At 32.0% G+C, this 24539-nt stretch overlaps 1 protein-coding gene across 46 annotated transcripts in view; it reads right to left on the bottom strand.

Moving 5' to 3' along the window:
• Positions 1 to 24539, bottom strand: part of LOC128859375 (sodium channel protein para) — a 65858-nt gene that overhangs the window by 19570 nt on the left and 21749 nt on the right. For 14 of the 46 annotated variants that reach the window (XM_054096369.1, XM_054096366.1, XM_054096371.1 and 11 more), the window contains 14 exons: positions 23691 to 23996; positions 19640 to 19702; positions 18575 to 18755; positions 16617 to 16825; positions 16455 to 16554; positions 16324 to 16392; positions 11575 to 11852; positions 11333 to 11506; positions 9987 to 10149; positions 8339 to 8526; positions 7788 to 8031; positions 5143 to 5324; positions 4022 to 4504; positions 3542 to 3715 (listed from right to left, as the gene is read on the bottom strand). In XM_054096369.1, the coding sequence (XP_053952344.1) occupies positions 3542 to 3715; positions 4022 to 4504; positions 5143 to 5324; positions 7788 to 8031; positions 8339 to 8526; positions 9987 to 10149; positions 11333 to 11506; positions 11575 to 11852; positions 16324 to 16392; positions 16455 to 16554; positions 16617 to 16825; positions 18575 to 18755; positions 19640 to 19702; positions 23691 to 23996 (2814 nt within the window). Of the gene's footprint in view, positions 1 to 2866; positions 2990 to 3541; positions 3716 to 4021; positions 4505 to 5142; positions 5355 to 7787; positions 8032 to 8338; positions 8527 to 9986; positions 10150 to 10936; positions 11100 to 11332; positions 11507 to 11574; positions 11853 to 16323; positions 16393 to 16454; positions 16555 to 16616; positions 16826 to 18574; positions 18756 to 19639; positions 19703 to 23690; positions 23997 to 24539 lie in introns of all 46 variants that reach the window. The other 32 variants (XM_054096387.1, XM_054096399.1, XM_054096411.1 and 29 more) reach the window with 15 other exon arrangements.

Genomic DNA, 24539 nt, shown 5'->3' with positions numbered 1-24539 from the left:
GTAATAAGGACTTATACGAAAATACTTACAGATTTATAATTTTCTAATTTCTTGTATGTTTAGAATTGAACTTTCCAATATAATCAAGGAAATTCTAACACATACATAATTGTCTAATTTCTTTTATGTTTAGAATTGCACTTTTCAAGATAATCAAGAAAGCTCATATATAAAATGAAGTTATTGTTTGTTTTTTGGATATTTTTTCCGAAATTGCTGTTAAACTCCACAATAGTCAAACACACATGCCAAATTTTGGAGAGATGGTGGTAAAGGGACTGGGACTGAAGATTGTAAGTAAAATGATTCGCATTTGCTAAAATTTGCATATTATTATTTACAAAGGGTTCCAGGGCAAATTAACCCAAATATTGGTTCCAACTTTTGCATATTAAGGGAAGCTAAGGAAGAACTAGTATAATCTTAGTCGTTTAAAAGATGGGCAAAAATACGAGTATCTATGTATATATATATATAATTATTTTTATAATGTGCATATGACATTGAATCGTATTTGTCTATTGTGGAGCAGTGAGCTCAGCGGTATGAGAAACTAGGCTGGCTTGTCGGAATTTTGACAAATTATTGCTCTAACTTTGCTGCCAGACTCAATGGAGAAGTGATTTGCATAGAATATGCCAAAACATGTGCACTATAGTAAAAGTTTTGATAGTCTATAACGCGAAATAACTTGCCCAAGACCAAGCGATTCTGAGAGTTAAAAATTTCGTGCTTAGGAGATATATTCTTTTAAGTAAAACACTGCCACCACTGCGTAGGCAAAGAAGCTTTTGTGCTTCCGGAAATATTTACAATTTAAACTACATACGTACATATATTAAATTCAGAAAGTAAAAACCAGGTATCCTATTTTACAAATAAATATATACTTGCGTATACATATGCACATTTACACTTGTGAAGTATAAGATATCTAGTTTTTGGCGAAGAAGATATCATACGTTTCGAAGAAAATTGTGATGGACGTAGAAACACTTACTACGAAATATCATGGTTGCAGTTAAGAAGTAGCCCGAATAAGCTTTATAGTACAGTGGATTTAAGTTACTTCAGTGCCTTGGTTTGCACAGCGATTGAATTTTGGTTTTTGGAACAGTGAGAGGAAGTAATGAACTGTGAAAATATTAATTACTTGTAGCAAGTTTTTTATGGGGCCGTGGCAGTACTATATTAATCTACAACTCTTAATGTGAAGGAAAGGCTTCTTTACGCAGGCAATTCTAATACACCAGACATTTAGTGATGGCTTTACAATATGAGCTTTAGAAACATCTTGAATTGTTTAACAATGCTTCTGTAAATATTTTACAACTATATTAATTACTACGTATCATCTAAATATTAGACAACTATATATTTTGAATACATTTCATTTCTCTGTTAACTCAAATAAAGAGGCGTATGTGGGAAAATTATGAACACTAAGGCATCTCGAGATACTATTGAGTATATATCTAATGCTATAGTTTTATGACTATCTATGTATAATATTGATGTACTTACATATCTATTCTATTTAGTATTTGTATGTGTAATAGTGCGGAAAATATCTTGATTAGTGTCAGCAAAGGGAAATAGCTATCTGACTAATTTTTTTTCATTTAGCAAACGATAGCACAAATAATAGAAAATAGTTTCAATTTGACGGTGGTCCGTAGCAGGCTACATGGATATTTTTTATTTCTAAAACTAATCTCTATTTTAAGTAATTTTAGCAATGTAGTTTGACACTGTACAAAAAAAATAATAATAACGGTTTAGTGTCTAATTTAATAATTATTTGAAAGTGTTATATATATTTATTTTCATGTTTCACACCCAAAGTTATATAACAACATCAAACAAAGAAAATGTTATTTGAAAAATGTGAATAGGACAAATTAAGTAAAATTACAATCGAAATAATTAAATGATGACTATGTGATTAGAAACAGGAAAATATAACTTTTGAATCTGGCCGAATATTTAACACATTAAATTACAACAAAAGCCCATATACATTTGACGTGATAGTGACACAGAGCATTTACAAGTACAATACAGTTAGTAGGTATGACAGTATCTTAGTCAGTTCGTTAAGAAAGAAATCGGCTAATCGAAGCTATTAATAAGAAGTTATATTCTTTTAAGAAATATAGCACCATTAAGCTTTAAATACTTTTTTAATATTTTTATATACAAAATGCAAGTTTTTTCAAAACTGAAACCCCAGGATAGGAAAAAGTTCCTTATCGTATATTGGGTTTATATAGATTAATAACACATAAGTTATAAGAAATTATTAATATTAAAATACTTGCTAAATGAGGAAGAAAAGAACATACATACATACATACATACATATATATGTAATGAACGTGTGTACATACATATGTATGTATAACCTATTCGTAGAGGTGCAAATGTATACGCCAGTGTGTGAACGATGCACAAAGAAGCTCTTAAGAATTGTATAGTATAATCATTGGATAACACTACCAATCTACGTATCAAATTTTCGAGATTTGGTATTTGCTGATTACGTTCTGTATGTTAGTACAAAAAAGAGTCTAACAAATTGGAAATTTCGACATGATTTAAATGAATGTAACATCGTTCATAACTTGCGCATATTTATTGAACGGAATTGACTAGTCAAAGCTTATGTAAAAGAACATAAACTATTTATCGTTGCTCCATTTCTTTCTAGTTATTACGTAACAATTCAAATACTTAAGTTTTGTAGTATAGCAAGTAAGTTAGTTTAAGTTAGAGTTGAACACGAAGAAGAAATTGTTGCAGCACAACACTCAATTAGGCGTAGTACGAAAGCACTGTTTGAAATGCATATTCAGCAACTACTTACTTTCATACCCTCCCAACGGGATACCGCACGCAACGGCCGAAGAGCACGCAACGTACGCATAGAGCGGAATGCCGGGACATCATCGGCTCCGGACCAAACCGCGGCCAAATTGATGAGTGAAAGCTAATTTACCGCATATTTAGCAAGGCGGAAGGGAGTGAAGGAAGAAGCATATACAATTTACTCTTAACATATCGTTGTATGAAGAAACAAAAAGGGAATTGCCTACTGTTATTATGTATAAACCAATACGTTAACCGAAGATCTAGGGGGCTTTAGAGGTTCAATTAAAATTCTAAGGCTAATATATTTCCGGCGATAAAAGCTTAACAAACTCCAATAAATAAAAACATGGTGGTAATAATTCAAAAGATAACTTGTAAAAGCACAACTTATATAAAACATATTTTAAATAAATAATTATAATTTAAATTTTTGTTTCATATTTATGTATTTCAAGTTCGTGTTTGGTTTTTGGATATTTTTCCTAACTAAAATGTATATTTGTACGTCTTTAGTGAAACAGTCTTAGTAAGAGTTATTCTGTATATCGACAAAATATAAGTATATTTGGTACATCGAAGCTCGTTTCTTTTGTAATTGTTTTAAAGTGATACAAATTTGAGTCCAAATCTGTAGTTTTATACAAAATTTTTGGAAAACGGTCTTACTTACCATTACGATGACGAAATCAAGCCAACACCACGCGTTCGTGAAGTAAACCTTGAAGCCGAGTGCCAACCATTTAATTAACATTTCTAAGAAAAATATAACCGTAAAAATTCTGTCCATGTAATAAAGAATATCCTGCAGTATAGGTCTTTGCGGGAGGTGGACATCTTCTAAGGCCTGTGTGGATTGAAACGTGGGATGAAAAGAGCAATCAGTTATATAATAAGATAGATTATGAAGTAGAATACACTTTATTACTATAATCCTATTATCCCAAGGATAATTTGATAAACAGATAATTTGGTTATTATAGCCAACTAAAATACAAGGCGTGGTGCACCAAACTAAGTTTTGTATCAATTATTCATATACTATTTAACATATAAACTTCAACGGAGTAATTGAAATGAATAATAAACGCAATTTACATATATATAACAATGATAAATGTTTATATTTATACATTAAACATGAGAAACTTACCAAAGCTAAGCTACTCATTAAAATCATAGTGATAACAGCTGTTTCAAAATATTTATTTTCAATTAATTGAAAAGTTTTCAGTCGTAAATTGCCCCATCCTTGCCAAAATGGCGAGTCCTCGTCACCAGCTAATATCGGAAACTTTTTATAATATGAGTCGGGGCAGCAATCTGCTGGGTATTCGTCCAGAATATCGGTTTCATTTGCTTGTATTATAATGTCTCCATCAAGTGGACCTTCTTCGCACTCTGCGTCCTCATCGAGTTCTTCATCAAGGCCAAGGTCCTCTTTGCTGGCATCACGTTTTTCTTCACCCTCCATTGTTTCGGCACTACCTTTATGGCTTTCATCTTTAAATGGGCGATTTTTATGGCTACCATATGAGTTAATGCTGGCAGTGTCGTCGTCCTGTAAGGACAAACCTCTATGGTTTAGCTCATGTTCCAGTCTATTGTCTTGGTGGTTAATTGAGTTGCCAATCATCTGCGGAAGAACAAGTATGATGGGTGTATATAGATATATGTTAAAGGTATTATTTTAATCAAGTTAGTTTAAATATTTACATTCTGGCATGACTTATGAACATTAGGGTGCATCACTCCCCATAAAAAAACAATATTTTTTTTCAATCGCAGTTATAAAATGTATTAAATTTTTAATACAATATAATATTTTGGAAAAATATTAGGACTTATGTGAGCTGAATCGATTTGAAAATATCTCCAAACATTGAGGTTTTTGTAAATAGCATCAGTTTTTAAAGCAGTTAATAGCAGAGTGTAAGCTCAAAAGAAAAGCATACAGAATTTTACCCACATAATTAAAAAAGCTCCTTATTTTGATTCCGTTGATATACAATAATTTTTAAACATTTTATACAGCGAACCTTCCATCTTCTTCTATTACCTGAAGTTATTTTTTGGACGAAATACTTTTAAATATTAATTGTATTTATAAAGAAGTAGAGGACGGAGTATTTTCCGATGAAGTAACCAAAATTTTCTTTGGGAGACACCCTATGTTCATATTTAGCACTGCATTCACCTACATACCTATGTACATATTTGACTGCATATAACAGATCAAGCCATCAAGTAAGGATATTTTTATTAAAGAATTACCGTTGCGTTATTCAAATATTTCGATTTTTTCGGCTTGTTGTTCTTCATATCGCCGTGTATGGTAAATTCCATGCCATCGCCAATTGCGACTTCTAGCTGGTTTTGCTCTTTCATTCCCTTCTTGATCAGACCGTCGGCAATAATTTCATCTTGACCCAACTCCAGCTCGTTGTCACCATGTTCTGTAGATATACAACGACAAACCCCTTTGCCTTCGTTTCCATTGATAGTATTCAATCGTTTAATTTCAAGTAAATTAATGGCAATACAGTTTTGTGTAAAAATGTTGGGTGTTGATTAACGATCGATCGACGGTAGATAGTGTGAAGCGAGTGACGAATGGCAGTAACCGATGGCAAACGAAAGCATATTCATATGATGATTGTGCAGATTGAATGAGAAGTTAAGGTTCAGGCATTAAAAATGTATTATATGTTAAATCCCAATTTGGAAAGATTTTCATCAGTGTAATTTTTTTATTGTTTTTCGTCGAAGAGCACATTCGTTCGTACAATGAAGCGTCGACATCCGTGTGCAATTGATTTTTATTTTTAGTTAAAGTTTTCAAATGAAATAAAATTTTATTGAATCTTATAAATTTGAATACATCGTTTTTGATACAACACAACACCTCAAAACTATAACGAAAAACATCATCCAACAAAAAGCTTTCGAGCATTTAATTTAATGGAGTAATGGATCTGCGTGTGGAATAAATGGTTTATACTTGTTTTATTATGTATTTATAGTTGCCAAGTCATTGTGAAGACAACATTAAAGTTTTGAGTGTTTGATCATATATTAAAAGCTTAACATTTATAGCTAAATTCACTGACAAATTTAGCTCAACAAATTTTCTACTGTCAGTTTTGTTGCTTTATAAATTCCTTCTTAATATGAAGCAGTTTTGAATTCACTAGTTGATGGGAATTTGGCAAAAGGATCTTTCCGTTTGCATATACATATTTTGCTTTCGCCATGCGCATAGGCATGTGTATGAAAAGTATTAACCATATAATGTGATGAAATTATTGCTTTATAGAGGTGTAAATATGAAAGAGAACTAAGTATATATAAACATATATGTATATATTAGGGTCCTTATTACTTTACCTATTTTTTATTTAACGTGGGGCACGTGTCATAATTTTAACCCATTCTAAGACATAAAAGACGTTAAGCATTTTTTGTACATATTTAAAGTAATGTTTAGAGGTAGGTATCTACAAATTGTAAAAAGTTTTTATAAATTTGATTATTATATTATTTAATTAGTTGAAAAAGAAATGGATAATGTAACATAAAAGAAAAGGTAGCTACAAGAAGAGATAAGTACTTTGTTTTAATAAATTCCTAGTCAATAAAAGCAAATTATACGCGCATAATGAAAATTGAAAAATAAGAAGGACCCTAATACATATGTATATAAAAGAAAGTATAAACTAAACGAAAATATACTATGTATTTATGTATACCAAAAGTAATTAAATGTATGACATTTTTTCAAATACATATATGATTTAGTTTTACGCATATTATTTTTTGTTGAGTTTAAAAATGAGGTAAAGTATATATTTGTGTCTAATGTTCGAACATTTGCAAAGTTTAAAATACTGAAACAAAATATAAACAGTAACAATAAGAAGGGTAAAATCCACTGTTTTACTATCGATTTCTCTAAAACAATTCAATAAGGTTCAAGAAAATCCAGACTAACCTAAAACATTATTACATTCAAGCCTTAGCCACATTGTATTTACTTTTACATTGTGAGGATTGCTTATGCTGCTTTTTTCTATTTGTGGGCCGGTAGAGTTTGCCAATAGTGTGGAAGAAATATTTGGAAGAGATACATGTAAGGGAATGAATTGTAGTGAATTCAAATGAAATACAAAGAGGACATACATACATATGTACGCAGTACGAAAGAAACAGATGTTGAAAATATTCATGACAAAGGCATTAAAAGAGGAACACTTAGAACGGCTAACCACGATTAAAGAAAAGCATTTAAAGTAATGCTGAAGTGCATTTAAAAACAAGCTACCATTACCAAATTGTACTCATACGAACTTCAGGCTCTGCACACTAAATCAATATAAAATTTAAGGAACAAATAGATTTTCTAAAGTCGAAGCACATATATAGATATTGTTTTTATGCTTTTTTAATTTGGAAAGAGGAAAACTGTCTTCAAATAGTTACACTCATATACATACATATATGTTTGAGAAGGAACGGAAAAGATTTTAAAGATAATCCAATTTATTTCATAATTATGATTTTTCGGAAATACAGTTTTTTTCTTTCCAAACAATAATTACAAAAAAAATGATTTTAGTCTTATTTTTAGTATTAACTTATTTCATTTACTCAGTATGTTGTAAAATAATCTAAAATGTTTACACAAATAGTATTAAGAAAGCTACGACAAAAAATAGGATGAATGTATATAAGTATACTAAAAATCGGGTGAGATTTGTACAATTTGCAAATCTTCAACTATTGGCCTTTAATAACGTTTTGAATGTTAATTCGGATATGACCGTTACTCTTTTATATTTTATCTATATGTTATTGCTTTATTATACGAATGCAAGTATATGTAGATAATTAAGAGTAGTAGAAAACAAGTGGATAAAAACCTTCGCTCCAAATCCAACTGATCTGGTTGATCCTCTCACCTGATGGTTGATCACTAATTTGATTTGTCAACTTGTTACGAATATAATTGAAACAACTGGAAAAATTACGCTTTATCCATGCTTTGAAACGTGATATCCTGTTAAATGCTTCGACGATTTTGTTCGTATCATTGTCGGCTGTCGGCGCCGATAGACTAGAGGAACCGAAATTAGACAAAAGCAGAGCTAAGAAAAGATTAAGCACCTGCCAATAAAACGTAAAATATAAATATTAACCGTTTGATGGTACTTGTCAAATATCAAAAAATACTTGAACCAAAGCACACTGAATAAGTAGTAGCAGTAGGGCAAAAGCAACAAGAGCTATATAGGTAAATACATATTTTGTTTTTTTCCTTTTGATCCCTAGAATGTCAAAATCTATAATTTCTACATGAATCATCTATATTTACATTTGGCAATTTAGACAATCGCAAAAAAAACAATGTGCCTTGTCTTTTACATATAATTTTTAATATAAAAAGGTATATACTATTTTCTTTTATACGTACGACCAAATTTCCAATTACGACCGTGGCCAGAAAGAACGGAATACAAGAGACATCACCGACATACATGCAGTCCCACATGGACTCGATCCACTCACCACATAATACGCGAAAAACGATCATAAATGAATGCATGAAATCAGTAAAATTCCAGCGTGGCAAATCACCATCTGGAAACCGATCCTGATTGTCTATGGATTTGAAAAAAAAATGTATTTTTTTATTAAACAGATAAATTTTGCATTAAATAATAAAAAAAAATAATGTACTGAAGCATACAAAGCGAGAAGGAACAAATTTAATCTAGATAAAAATAATCTAAGCAAGAGTGCAAAAAGTTGTATAAAGTTAATCTCTACAAAAAATGTATACGTAAAGAAAACGTAATCAAGTGTTGGCAAAATAACACTTAAAAAAATATGATTATACATACATATATATACGCTCATAGAATAATAGAAATATATCTTTATGTTTACGTTTTTTACTATATATACAATGTATTTTATAAAAGTAAAAAAGTATTTAAGATAACACAAGGGAGAAAGTACTTACGGGTGTTACAGGCATTTTCATTAATTGAATTAATGTACGAGATATTTCAAAGTAAATTGTAGAGTGACATTGAAAACCATAATATGTTTCAATACGTTTTGAAACTATCAGCTTAGATTTAGTGGAAATATTTTACTTTCCTTTAGTTTGAAGTAGTACTAATGCTAATAATCGGAAAGTTTGTTTGAAAGCAGCAATTGCATATTACAGATATTCATTTCAGAATTATGGATATTGTATCGACTCCATGGAAGTGACAGTCTTCTTTAACAAAAAATGTAACATTGTTATCTAAAATTTTGAAAATATGTAGCTTTTGGAGATCTAATATAAATTTGTTTTTATCTTTTTATTATTTGTTTTTATCTTTTAATAATAATATATTATAGGGTTTTTGCTTCTTGTTATTTTTACAGCGACAGCTCTTTCCCGCTGAAATTTATGACAGAAAGTCAGTACTAACTATATCACCCCAGAACGAAATGATTCGTTTTACACGTGAAAAACGTTTAGAAATATTGGAAAAATATTTTGTCAAGGTCAATGTTATGCAGCCCAAATGGGCGTTTCTTGAAAAGAAGACAAAATCATCTTTTCTGCACATTTTCATTCCGGTGGCTACTTTAACAAGCAAAACTGCTACATTTGGGGATCGGAAAACACGTGCGAGATAGTCGTAAAGCCAATTCATGCTCAGAGAGGGACAGTGGATTTTTTCTTTGAAAATGCTGCTGAAAATACCATTTCGGGATAGGCATTAGTGGGATGGGCTACCGAAAAAAATTGTTTTTGCTAAATTTTTAGAATAAAAATCAAGACACCATATGGATCACCTCAAAGTTTCTAAACGAAAAGCTCAAAATCTAATATTAAAAAAAAAATGTTGGTATAGTACTTGAGAAGAATTGTACGCTTTCGTATTATGAGACACATTGAATCTATTTTCATTAAAAAATTAATAGGTGTATGAGAGGAACAACATCATTGAGTGCGAAAAAATCATAGAGTAGATATGCATAAACACCTACGTCACAAGATTACTATAACAACAACATGGCTATTGTGCGCAGTAGCAACCTCATTTTGATCTACTTACCCGTATAGTTTTTTCCGAATAGTTGCATTCCCATTACAGCAAAGATGAAGATGATAATACAAAGGACAAATGTTAAGTTACCCAATGCACCCATTGTACGACCCATAATTGAAATTAGTAAATTTAAAGTTGGCCACGATTTAGCAAGTTTAAAAACACGAAGCTGTCATTTCGAAAATAGTAAATCCGATTCAGTTAAATTCGAGTTAGTTCAGGTTGGGGTGGCACATAGATTTGAATCAAATTTTGCGCATCAAAATGTCATATTTTTCCAATGCGATTAGTGTGATTAATTGTGCGGTTTATTGTTGTCAAAATGTGCCAGGATGGTTTCATGGTAATGGTTAGCATGAAATTTAGTAGTAAGCCGGGCAAAGCATTAGGAAAAAACGTTATAGAGTAAAAGTTAGGAAAATTATTAACAAATAGTTCAATTGTATAATTTTTCTTAAAAGTAGCAAGTGTTGGAATAAATTAATTTCGTATTATACAAGTACCTACTTGTTACAATATTTAATATAGAAACAAAATGCAGTATGTATTTAAGCAGTTTGCGATGTTTTCTTTCGGGCTTTGTATATTTTTGTTGAAATACTTGGGAGTGGAGTATAAATTGATACAGGTATGAGCATTTCAAGTGAGTTATTTTAAAATCTCTTGAAATTAAAAATATTTAATTTAAGCTTAAAGAAAAACGTGCTCAAAGCTTAAATATTAAAATGCTCGTAAATACATTAATGTATAAGACATATTAAATTGTTGGATTATTTTATATTCTTTGAATTTAATGTACATATATATGTACATATAAAAATTGTAATTAATACAGCAGACAAGGTGATTCTAATGCAATATTTGTAATTAAAGAACTGCAATTGAAAATTGAAATTATTGCGATTGCTTTCTCATATTCAGAAAATCTCTTTATAATTTACACGAGCTCCTAATACCTGTATAGTTCTTGCCAAATAATTGCATTCCCATTACAGCGAATATGAAGATAATGATACATAATACGAATGTTAAGTTGCCTAGGGCACCAACTGTGCGACCCATGATGGATATAAGCAAATTTAACGTTGGCCACGATTTGGCTAATTTAAAAACGCGCAACTGCAATTTATGGATCATAGTATGATTTAGATATGGAAATTAAAATTATATATCTTTAAATCGTTTATAGAAGATTCAGAAGTGTATAAAACTAGGTTAATAAATATAAAATTTAAGTACATACTTATTGGTACACAAATATTTAACAATAAATGTTGTAAGTATAGTATAGTATAGTATGAAGTATTTGCTTCATTGAAATTGTTTAAACTGACATTGAAATATAATCTTACCAATCGAAATGATCTCAAAACTGAAAGGCCTTGCACACCTTCCAGACCTAGTTCAAGAAGTGAAAGTGCGACGATAATAAAATCAAAGATATTCCAACCCTCTTGAAAGTAATATTTCGGACTCATTGCCATTAATTTCATAGTGGCCTCGATGGCAAAAGTCGCAGTAAAGAACTGAAATATTTATATTTAAGTAGAATGTTATTCATTGCAGTTACTCCCAGAAACTAACTAAAACTCACATAATTGCCGCTTTTTAATATTCTCTCCATCTCCTTGTTCATATCGTGGTGATCCATCGCCATAAACATTGTGTTCACAACAATACATAACGTAATAAAGAGCTCAACGAAGGGATCAAAAACGATTAGCGACACCCATTCTTGAAATTTCAACCACACCCAGCAACAATCCCATACACAAAAAATGTCAATCCCTCTAAGTATAGCCTCAAGAGCCTTTTCCTTGAATGTTGGGCCGTCCTCGTCATCGTCCTCTGTTGGGAAATAGTAAACGGAGACTGAACCATAAAGTTACAGATTAGTTAATTTTGACCAGCTTTGACTTCGTCGATTTTAAGTTTTATTTATTGGCACAGCTCCTTTCGCTTTTCGATATTTATTTATATTTATTTTATTCCTGTGCGCTTTTTGCGTCATTAACGTGAAATAGGGTTAAATAAAATGGTTAAAGTATTTTCTTTTTTTTTTAATTATTATTTGGCTTAAGCTTTGAACTAAATAATTCCATTAAAATTTATTTGCCAAATGTGCAACTACAAATCGTATAAAAATAATACTTTAGTTAACGATTTATGTAGGACTACGATTAAAGGTAAAATGAAAGCAATTTAAAGCTATCCAGTTTATGGAATTATATGTGCCTATATATATATATATATATATACAGTCTGTCTAATAGAAGCGTGCCCGCCATAATTAAGATACTATTTGACCAATTCTATTTTAGCAAACTGCATTGTATGGGCTTATAATATTCATTGTATGCAATACGATCGTTTTTATAAAGGTGATAATACAATAAGTAATAATTCTTTGTATTAATTTCCACTCTTCACACTTTCAGCTTTGATACTAGAGATCGTTGTGTTCTTGTAAAATCCACGGCTTGCTGGTTCTTCCAAACATCTTCGTAGCTGACATTAATAATGCCTTTAGGTAAATTTAAATTTATATTTTATGAACGTCTTCGACTTCCTCAAATATTTTTCTGCATTTTTGCATCTTTAGGGTGTGTACATAGCGACGCTGCTCCAAATCGTTTTTTATACGCGGAACCCACTTTGTAAAAACGACGTGCGCTTTTTAAATTTCTCACAAAACTAATAGATCGCACAACACTTATTGCGAAAAAGATACGCCTACTTGCAGCATTTTTTTTTTTTAAACGGAGCTTTAATTTTTATTTTTGCCGGTCACACTTCTATTATAAAGACTGTATATTGGGGTTGTTCACGCTTGCCTTTGTTCAATGGTATGATTATGTTATAATAACGAGATACATTAATATATGTTTGACCTCTTCTCTGCTTGCTATCTCTCTGCTCGGCTTACTTGTCGAAAAATTTGCATGTGAAAGCAATAACAAAGTTATCGAGTAGGATTCGCTACCAGCGAGTATGGTTTTATCTCATAAATCTGGTATAACTCACTATTTTACAAACAAATGTAATTTTAAGCAGCTCTATTCCAGCGCCCCCAAGATATGTTTAGCTATACCAGTTACTTCATCTACTATTCGCCACTTGCAATCACTTGGTTTGTTACAAAACGCGAATGTTCACGAACCAATTGTGGCAATATCGCGCGAATGAGGTACCGAAACAAAAGCATCAACACACCAGGTGGCGAAGCAAATAACAATTAAGACGGCTAGACCAATATCAATTTAGATGGCGCCTACATGTGACGGAACAAATAACAATTTTAATGATAAAGGATAAATCTTCTCAGAATACATAAACACTTTCCTTCAGTACCTTTGTAATTTACATTAAGCACCTAAGGAAAAGATTACACATCTGGTGCGGAATAGGTGCGCGCTTTTTGAAATCTTTTTGTTTTATAGCTCCGGCGCACGCTCGTGCATGCATGTCCAGCAGTTTATATGTGTGCGTGTCGGGTGACACACGTACTTGCTTCGTGTCACACATACTTGTTGTCGTCTTTTGCATGATGAAAATCAAAAATTTTAGAATTTTTCGCTTTGTATGACCGTGTCGCAGACTGCATAATAGCAGTAGTGACTCAGTTTGTGCTGACATTCGAGATGAGTAAGTGTGCGGAAGAAATTCAAGTTACAACAACAACAAATAATCTTCCGAAGACGACATATTTACGTGCGCACGCTACGAAAACTCAATTCAAATGGCGTATGACATTTTTTGCATGAATGTTTGAGGGCAAGCGTCATGCACCCGACAGTGTTGCCAGTAAAACATACCAAATTCGTAGCAGTATGATAAAAGGACATAGTATTTTTTCTCTAGGTGGAGTTTCTGCATGTGGTTGTTGCACGATATATTAATCCCATTTTACACAGGCAAGTTAGAACTTCTGCACTGCAATACAATACATTTTTTCTAAATTTTCTTCTGTAGCTTTCATTACACTATTAATTTCTTTAAAAATTAAGAAATGGTTGAAGAACAATCCCGATTGTTTTAATTGGTTCGTTGGTATAAAACACGTTAAATCAAGTATAATGACTAAAAAATGATTCAATCAATTAATAATGCCTTCGCTATAAGTTTTACTTTGTAATTGTTATTAGGCCAAACATATAGTATACAAGTTCAATATAATTATCGACTAATAGATTTTAACTCAAACTTCAAATCTGAAGAAAGGAAATTCATTAACTGTACTTAAGTTTCTATCCTTAAGATATAAGTTAGAAAACTGTATAAATTAGCACTAAATATATACAAATCAAAAATAGTTTCAAGCAAAAAAAATGACTCTGTTCAAGCTGATAAAACTGCAAGTGCGCGAAAAAAACTGTACGCTTGTAAAAGTAATATTGATAAAGCGTTTTCGGTAATATATTTTCATACTATTGATTAAAATTGGGAACTGGTAAAATGTTCCTACTTCGTTGAGGCGTCAAAATAAATTAAAAATTCATGCGAGGCAAAATTCTTAAGTAAGCAAAATTCGTAGCAAAAATTTAGACAAACATTTTAACTATAAGGCAATAATAGTTTTCATCATAGAAAAGCATGCAACTAATCCATAACAAATGGATAAAACTACATAAACCAAATCTACACTACAAAATTGACTAATTGCAATTTTCTTTATGAGAACGTTTTGCTTTTTGGTTTATTTAGATACATTTACTAAGTAAATCGAAAATTTAAAAATTAGTATGTTTTAAAACGATCGCATAAAGAATTCAAAAGAGAAGACTTTGAAAAGTTAAAGCCACATTCAAAATCGAAGTTCAAATCGTAGTTAGAGAGTAAAAAAATCAAAAAGTGCAAGTGACTGTGATCTGGCGTATCTGAGTTTTTTCATTACAAAAAGTATCTATGCTTTGCTTTAAAAGTGTGTTGTTTCAATTAAGTTGCTGATAGCATCACCGTAGTAGGTAAAATGGACGAGTCAAAGAAGTCATATAGTTGGCAGAAGACTTATACATATTTTTAAAAAATAAATAAAAATTGGTTAAATTAATTAGACATATAGATATTAATTAAATGCAAATGACAGAACAGCGATCACGGTGATTTGATAGCTTTACTCCTCTACTGAATCCTCTACTGTCATTTTTGAATGGATGAACTTCATAACGATGCCTTTCTTTTCGAGATGATAATAACTGCTCAAAGAACCCATATACTCATATGTATATGTATGTAAAGTAATTTCAGCTTCAAGTTCATAGATTTTTTTTAGTTCATAAAAACGTTGCAACATAGAAATGATATACATACATGTTCTTAATTGTGACATGAGTTTCAATTTTGTTCTGAATATTCTTTTACATTAGGAAAGATATTTAAGCAGGTAACAAACAACATATGCATAGCAGGAAATGGTCAAGGTTTCTGCGCCAGACATCTGGTAACAGTTTTTTCGTCAGTCTTTTTGCTGTTATGATCATTAAAGATTAACACAAATACACGAAAACCAACTCCATACTTTACATATGTATATGCATATAGATATTTCCCAATTATGATGTTTATCTGAGCATTATTTTGTACCGTTACCAGGTGTCTAAAATTGCAAATTTTGATGATATCAAAAGGGAATTGAAAACAGCATGCCCTGAAAAGATTTTTCTTTATCAAAACATATGCAAAACATTTATTACACTCATTATCCTGTTATGTGCCTGTTTGTTAAAGTGCTTCGTTTATTATTTAGAAATTTGTAGGATTTTAAATTAATAGCAACACGTTAATTGAAATTTTCCAACTAAATGTTACAAAAATAATTGTTTTGAAAAAACATTAAATTAACTGACTATATTTACATATACACAAATACATATATGTAAATACGTATGAATGAAATATAGGTACATATGTATGTATATTGATTATTAATTCTTCCAACATTAATAAACAAAACAAACATTAATTATAATTTAGTACTAGCTGTAGGCGGGCTTTATTTTGAAAGTAGCTCAAAGCATTTTTAATATTAAAATATGCACATTTCTAAAAATATGTCTTTAAAAATTTTCTGCAAAAATAAACCTATGTATGTATGTATTTACACTAAATTCCAGTCCTGAAGTTTTAATTATACAGTATGTAAATTACAATTAACCTCATATATACATACATACATACATTTTAAAAATGAGGCGTAGTAATTTGTTGCAATTACCGATAACATAAATTGTATTTACAGGTAAATGGTTTTCAAATGCAAGTTATATGTAAATTGAAAACAAACAAAAAATATATTCAAAAATAACAACTGCCGACATAAAACAATATGCAATTATTTTCTTACCACCACGATCACTAGCTCGACTATGCCGCCCAGCGGCTTGCTCTATTATGTCATTCAAAACCATTACATCTGTAATTTTAGTTAATTTTATAAGTTAAGTCGCGCAAATCTTTTGAATCTTGTTATTTTACCTTTCATGTCAACCACGGTTTGTGTTTGGACGGGCTCGATAAAAGGATTGTCGTTTTGTTTTATCTTTCCAGCTTCGTCAGTACATTCAAGGCCCATTTCCTGCTTAAAAAAGTGAAAAAATTATTAATTGTATTTAGTCATGCTTAAGCAATGGTACTTACGTAGTCCCGGTGATGTTCCTTATGATTTGTATCGGCATAGCTGGTGCCATTCGATACACCCACTGACTGGTTGCGGGTATTACGACTTCTCAATTTGCTCTCCTTGGTCATCGTGCTGACTCCCATAGCAACCATACCCCCTAACAGATCACCATGTGATGTGTAAGAGATGCGAGATTGATGCGAGGTATATGAGGAGTGTCTGGAACCTAAAAAATTTATTAATTCACATAAGCTCATGTTGCTACATCTTCATAAATTATATATGTATCCGTATCCGAATGGTTGGTGCGTGACTATCATTCAGAAGTGCGTAGGTTCAATTCTCCGTGCATAAAACACTAAAATGGAAAGGTTTATTCTAATAGCGGTCGCCCCTCGTCAGGCAATGTTAAGCCACCGAGTGCATTTCTGCTATGAAAAAGCTCCTCATAAAATATCTTCATATCTGCTGTTCGGACCGGCTCAAAACTGTAGGTCCCTCCATTTGTGGAACAACAACAAGACACACGCTACAAATAGGAGCACTAGTTCGTATATATATATATATATAATAGGTCTATTTATAAGTTCGTGCGGTTTTACAACAGATGGCGTAACTTGATTATTATTTCATCGATCCACATTTCCAAACATTCATTGGAGAGCTACTGTCGTAAGGCACAAACGTCAGTATAAGTTTTTTATTTGAAGCGTAAACAACAATATTTTTACCACACTTGAAAATGTCGAATTTCGTGCCAAATAATGTGTTTTTGCGGGGAATTCTTCTTCATTATTTTAATATGAAGAAAAAAGCAGCCGAAAGTCATCGTATCTTGGTGGAAGTTTATGGTGAGCATGCTCTATCTGAGCGAACGTACCAGAAGTGGTTTGCACGCTTTAAAAGTGGTGATTTTGGCTTGGAAGACGAAGAACGCGAGGGTGCGCCGCCAAAGTTCATGGATACCGAATTGGAGGAATTGCTCGATCAAGATCCGGCTCAAACGCAAGAAGAGGTTGCAAAAACTTTGGGAGTTGATCAATCAACCATTTCCAAACGTTTAAAAGCCATGGGAATGATCCGAAAGGTAGGCCATTGGGTGCCGTATGAATTGAAGCCAAGAGACGTTGAACGCCGTTTTATGGCATGCGAACAACTGCTTCAACGGCACAAAAGAAAGGGTTTTTTGCATCGAATTGTGACTGGCGATGAAAAGTGGGTCCATTACGACAATCCAAAACGTCGGGCAACGTATGGATACCCTGGCCATGCTTCAACATCGACGTCGGCGCAGAATATTCATGGCCTGAAGGTTATGCTGTGTATCTGGTGGGACCAGCTGGGTGTTGTGTATTATGAGCTACTGAAACCGAATGAAACGATTACGGGGGATGTCTACCGACGACAATTGATGCGTTTGAGCCGAGCACTGCGAGAAAAACGGCCGCAATACGCCGATAGACACGACAAAGTTATTTTGCAACATGACAATGCTCGGCCACATGTTGCACAAGTGGTCAAAACATACTTAGAAACGCTCAAATGGGATGTCCTACCCCACCCGCCGTATAGTCCAGACCTTGCGCCATCCGATTACTATCTCTTCCGATCGATGCAACATGGCCTGGCTGACCAGCACTTCCGTAATTACGATGAAGTCAAAAAATGGATCGATTCGTGGATTGCGGCAAAACCGACCGAATTTTTCACAAAGGGAATCCGTGAATTGCCAGAAAGATGGGAAAAAGTAGTAGTAAGCGATGGACAATATTTTGAATATTAAATTTGTAACCATTTTACGTCAATAAAGTTTCAAATTTCGAAAAAAAACCGCACGAACTTATTCATAGTCCTATTATATATATATGTATGTATACAAATCAATTGTTATTTATATAAATGTAATTGTACATATATCAAACTTCAAATATATAAAAATGTGTACAAATATTTACATATATGAAATGGTACAAACCTAAATTGCCATAGTATACCGGTACGATAATAGCACCATTCTCTTCGGACATTGGCGTAACTGCGTTTGAGTCATCGGCGTATGGCAAATGCTGCTGCGCATCCTGATATGTTGACAGTACAAGCGGTTTTCGATCGCTTCCCGGAATACCGAACCGGCCACGCCCATTTCGAATTGTGTACTACATATTAAGGGCGACATTTTGATAGCAAGTAAACACACGTTAATATTTTTAAATGAAGTTTACTATTGTACATAAACACAGTATTTAGAATTGTGATAAAAAAAGGTTTTATAAAAAAACTTAAAAACATGGTGATTGTGGAAAACGATGTAAGCAAATTATATATCAAGAAATTAGATTTGATAATTATAAATATTTCAAATTCAAAAAATTATTTTAAAAACAACTGATACGACTTAATTTGGTTAAAATCGAAATACATATAAACCAACTTGAAAAATTATGTCCATACAAAGGATATTTATTAAAATATTTGACGAAAGCAAATTAGCTGGTCAAGAGTGGAAGTTTAAATATTATATTTCCAAATTTATTTGGCCTTCTAACTCGCTGTAAAAATAGCATGACTGATATGGACTTAATACATACAATATATTGTATATAACATGAATACGACAAACATATTTATGTAAACACTATATTATTGAGATAAATATGTACATACGAGTATAATATTGCATAATTAATAACAATATACATGTACGTACAAGGTACATTGTTATTTAAAAAATAAGTTTATGAACGTTTTTTGATGGTAATTATTCGATTTGATGGTACTTCACCATGGCCATAGCACCATGGGCAATGTATGCTATATTTACGTATCTACATACATAAGTGTTTTATGTGATGTGTTTGTATGTAACATAGCAAATAGTTATTGGTGGCAGTGCACTTAACATAAAAACAGAAGTGTTCCTTCTGTACATTGAAACATGTACGGTAAGGTGAAGAGGTGCATCTGTTATTTCATACTCAAGATCTGACATGGCGAATGATTAATGCTGGGTGTTGTACTTGTGTTGCTTAATAGCACTTACCTTATGTGAGCTACGTGATCCCCTGCGTATGTTAAACGGTGAACCAGGTAAGGATAAGGATGTCTATTTTTTTTTTTTAATAAAAAAATATATAGAGAAGAAATAGAAAAGAATATGTAAATAAAAAATCCATATCCAAAACATCTATAATACAATATCCGTGTTTTATTCCAAAATGGTCATTGTATTGTGTTTGCAAAAGTGCGTTTTAGTTTTGTAAAGAAAGTATGAGGAAACTACTTATTGTAATATGTATGACATACTATATGTACGACTTTGCCATGTTTGGTCTAGTTGGTATACATATGTATTTTGGGAATACAAACTGGATATACGAATAAAACCACAGTAAAATTATTTAGGAATAAATGTCTGCACCTTTAATAGAGAAACCAGCATTCCTAGAACGCGGCAAAAGCATAGCAAGACAGGTACAAAAGTATAAAACTATTTAATATCAAGTAGAACTTTAAAATCATTTTAAATTGATTTACAGAAAATGCCCATAAACATAGTTTTCTATATTAGTTTCATAGTTATAGCTATTTTCTCTTTTTATATAAATAAATAAATAAATAATTGGCGCGTACACTTCTGTTAGGTGTTTGGCCGAGCTCCTCCTCCTATTTGTGGTGTGCGTATTGATGTTGTTCCACAAATGGAGGGACCTACAGTTTCAAGCCGACTCCGAACGGCAGATATTTTTATGAGGAGCTTTTTCATGGCAGAAATTGCCTGCCGAGGGGCGACCGCTATTAGAAAAATGTTTTTATTAATTTTGCTTTCACCGAGATTCGAACCAACGACCTCTCTGTGAATTCCGAATGGTAATCACGCACCAATCCGTTCGGCTACGGCGGCCGCTTTTTATATTAGTTTCATTAAAATATCTCTCTAAACTTTGCTATTAAACACTTTAATACAAATTATAAGTAGAAATATGTACATGACGAGAGATTCTTTTTAAAATCGAATAACAATTGAAAACAAGTTTGCAGGAAGTTTCTGCAAAGTACTGAGAGAAAGGGATGATTCTAAATAAAACAACTTCGAAATCTTCAGTGTTAGGAATGGCTTTATGTAAGTGTGTTGATTGAAAGTTATTGTGTTGTTTGTTTGCTTTGAGTGTCATACGTGTGTGTGTATAATTACATATGTGCTTCAGTAACATTGTTCCGATTAGGTACATTTTCCTTTAAAAACTTTTTGTATTATTGTAGATTATTGGATGTATGTTTATACAATAAAAAGAACACCTACCTTCAAAACTGATGGACCGAAATTAATTTAACTTTTTTCAATTATAACATTCAAAAGTTTCAAATTGTTTAATTTTTGTTCGGGTTTCCTAAAACTTCCGTGAATTCAGTACAATTGAATATATCGTAGCCGAAAAGTTAAATCAATTTAATTGTGACTCGAATTCATACAAAAGCTAATTTTTATAAGAAAAATTACTTCATATTACCAATCAGGTAAAGAAATAGAACAATTCGACGTAATGCAAAAATATTTATAGCAAAAATATTAAATTTTGGAGAATACAAAATCAAATAATGTACCAAACCAAATAAAGCAGATATAATTTGTGGTTGCAATTTAGTAAGGAAAATGGGGTGAGGAAAATTTTTGGAAGCGTTTAGATAAGAATATACAGATTAAATTTATGATGACTGGACTCAAAAGCAGCTTTCACTTAAATGGATAAATTACGGGCTGCTTTAGAAACTACCAAACGGCAGTGCAAACTTTTGTAAAACATAAATTAAAATAAAAATGATTAAGAAAAATGCAAACATATTGAAATAAATGTAGCTAGTAGATTAACAAAATAAATGAAATATTGATATACCTATAACAATAATGGCATGAACAATAGGAGGACAATGAATTTCTTTCCAGAATAAAAGAATCAAAAGTAATAATTGAAACTCTGCAGACATAGATGGTACTCCAACTTAGACTTAGGCAGACTTATATGAATCTAAGTTTTTCCAATTTTCTATTATTTCATTTACAGCTTTATAAGCATATATGCAACATTTCATTGAAGTTAGAGAACCATTTCGGAAAATCGCCAGGTGTAGATGGAAGCCCTGAGTAATAAAAATTTATAGTTTGGTATCGCAAACAATTTTTCTAAAATTGTCATATAAAATTCTAGACGAAATCTATTTCGAGATGCTATATCCACGATATCATTTATTCAGATTTCATTTCTATATATTATTTTTGAATGTATAAATAAACATAAGTAAGTGTGTGGATAAATAATAAGAGTTATTGAGTTTTCTGATTTAACATTTTCAATAACGTCGATATCATCAAAAACAAAGAACTTTAAGTGTTCGCGCTTGCATTCCATGTTTGAATGGAAACATTCTTTTGAATTAATGTTGTCACAAGTTCATTATTTCTTTCGTTTTTTCTTGACATTTTTTGGTAATTTTAAGAGTATTTAACCGTTTGAGTGCTAAGCGATTTTCTTTAATACATACGAAAATTGCGAAGCAAAATTTGGTCTAAGAAAACTGAAATATGATGGCTTTACAAATATAAGCATAGAGAACACAAAAAATTACATAATATATTTCAATAATTTTATTTTTATTTTGTAGACTAAACTATTAGTTATGATTATAAGAAAAACTGATTTACATTTTTTTAATATCATCTTTTTTTTTTTTTTACAACAAGTTCCGGCATTATTATTCAAATTTTGGCACATTTGTGGTTCCCCACACATGTACCATGCACACCTTTTTTGCAAATGTTGCATATTAGCCGGGAACGCTTTGGATTTTTAGATCCTTCTACACTACATACTACACATTTGCGCAATTTATTTTCAAAATATCGATATTGAACGAAAAATAAAAATTGTTTTTAACGGTCTCAACTAATTTATACTTTTATATGACATAAATTTTTTATAAATATCGCAAAATAATATTCAACACGTTCCTAGCCGAACGCCAAATGCACAGTGATGCAATCGTCGCTATAGCAACGCGCCGCAAATTTGGAGTAATTTGTTATCGTCGCTATATCGACGAATCGCACTCAAACGGTTAAGTATATTTACATATAAATCGGTATACATATATGCAATTAGCTTGAGTCCAAGGAAGATATCATGTCCAAAGGGGTAACTGAGTTATGAAAAAAATTTAGGAACAAGCAGGCCGGTGCGCAGACCCTCAGATTTAGGGGGGGTTTCCGAAAAATGTTACAATAAGCGTTACATTGTGTCATTTCTTAAAGTAATTATAAACAATGAGATTTTGCATAATTTTTTCTTCTCTGCGCAGGGAGCAATACTAGAAAAAAATTCAATAAATATTATATATTGATCGAAATTAAATATTTTTCGGGATTGTTAGCAATACAGATTTGTATAATCTAATTAAAATTGCATTGTTATGTGGATTAACTCGAGATTACAACACAACGGAAGTCAAGGATATATATTTGTATCTTGAAGTCAAACAGGCTTTTTCAGAAATGCCTATTTTTTATCATATCGATTATCGATTCATGTCAATAAATTTTTTAAAACTTCGTCTGGGTGCGTTGCAGGGTTCAACCCCGCCCCCCGTGCGCACCGGCCTGGGGGCAAGAATCAAAACAACAAGCATTCCAAACCATGCAATAACACAAAAACCTTTTTGAAATAACTAATAAAATTGATGCTATTACGGTACAAAATGTTAAACAACAAATTAAATTGAACAAATGTTGGGTACAAACTTATCAACTCAATAAAGTGATACATTTTTAAGTGTCTTAACTGAGCAAGAAAACAGTTAAATTAAATTGAGATTTAATTAAGTTGAAAATAAAAGGATAAAAGTTTAACTAAAATATATAAAAGTAAACAAATAGAGTGCGAAAGATCTGGAAAATAAATTAACGAAAGGTCAGGAAAATAAATTGTAACTAAACCATATACCATAATTAAATTGAAATTAATTATGTGATCATAAGGTGGCCAAGCAGAAAAAATAAAATACCAACTTGAAAGCACATCAGCCAGCTGCAATATACTTACCGTGCTCACTTTTCTGACTTTAGTAGCGGGTGCTGTGGTAGGTGCTGGTTGTCTTTGAATAACGCTCACCGACTCCGAAACAACTTCAACGCTGCGTATTGACATTTTCTCCTTATTGTTGTCATCGTTTCCCTTCTCGGCTCCCACAAAGAGCTCATAGCTAATGCACGAATAAGTAGGACTCTTTGCCAATTCCGGATGTAGAGCTGCTTCGGCTGCTTCAGCTGCATCTGCTGCCGCCTGGGCTGCCGCATTTGCTCGTTCCTCCAATTTGGCAGCTTTTGCTGCTGCCGCTTCTTCCGCTTCCTACAAGAACATATTAATTGAGGAAGAGGGATTTAAACCGAAAGTGCGTTCGAACTCGTCAAATTGCGCACTACGCAAATAAAAATTTAAAGCCACCAAAGCGATCAAAAATGGTCCATTTAACGAAGCTCAGGAAGCATTGAAAAAACATTTAACCGTTAGAGAGTTGTGACTAATTTTTTGGTCAGAGTTTGGCAATAATTAATGTTTTTTGAAATTTCATGTCAGGCTGGCATTCGTCGTTTCGATGTATTTTTTTGGACCGTGCGTGTCATGCATATTATTGTTATAAGTAAAAATAACTCGAAACACAACAAACTAAGAAGCAAGGTAATTATTTTTAGCATCGCCATCATGACGGATCGTCGTAGATGCGTTACATACACATGTAACCTCTGCTAAGGTTTATTTCACTATGAATTAGTAATACTCAGTTATCCAGTAGTTGGTAAATTACAAATATATAATTAAATAAAAACCACTTGTAAATTATTAACAATAGTAGCAGTTGTTATAGTCAAGACAAAAGAAACGACTCAACAC

The sequence above is a fragment of the Anastrepha ludens genome, chromosome 3 (assembly GCF_028408465.1).
Source record: "Anastrepha ludens isolate Willacy chromosome 3, idAnaLude1.1, whole genome shotgun sequence".
Lineage (NCBI taxonomy): Eukaryota > Metazoa > Arthropoda > Insecta > Diptera > Tephritidae > Anastrepha > Anastrepha ludens.
The sequence above is the reverse complement of the archived record's forward strand: the minus strand, read 5'-3'. Positions and strand labels throughout refer to the sequence as shown.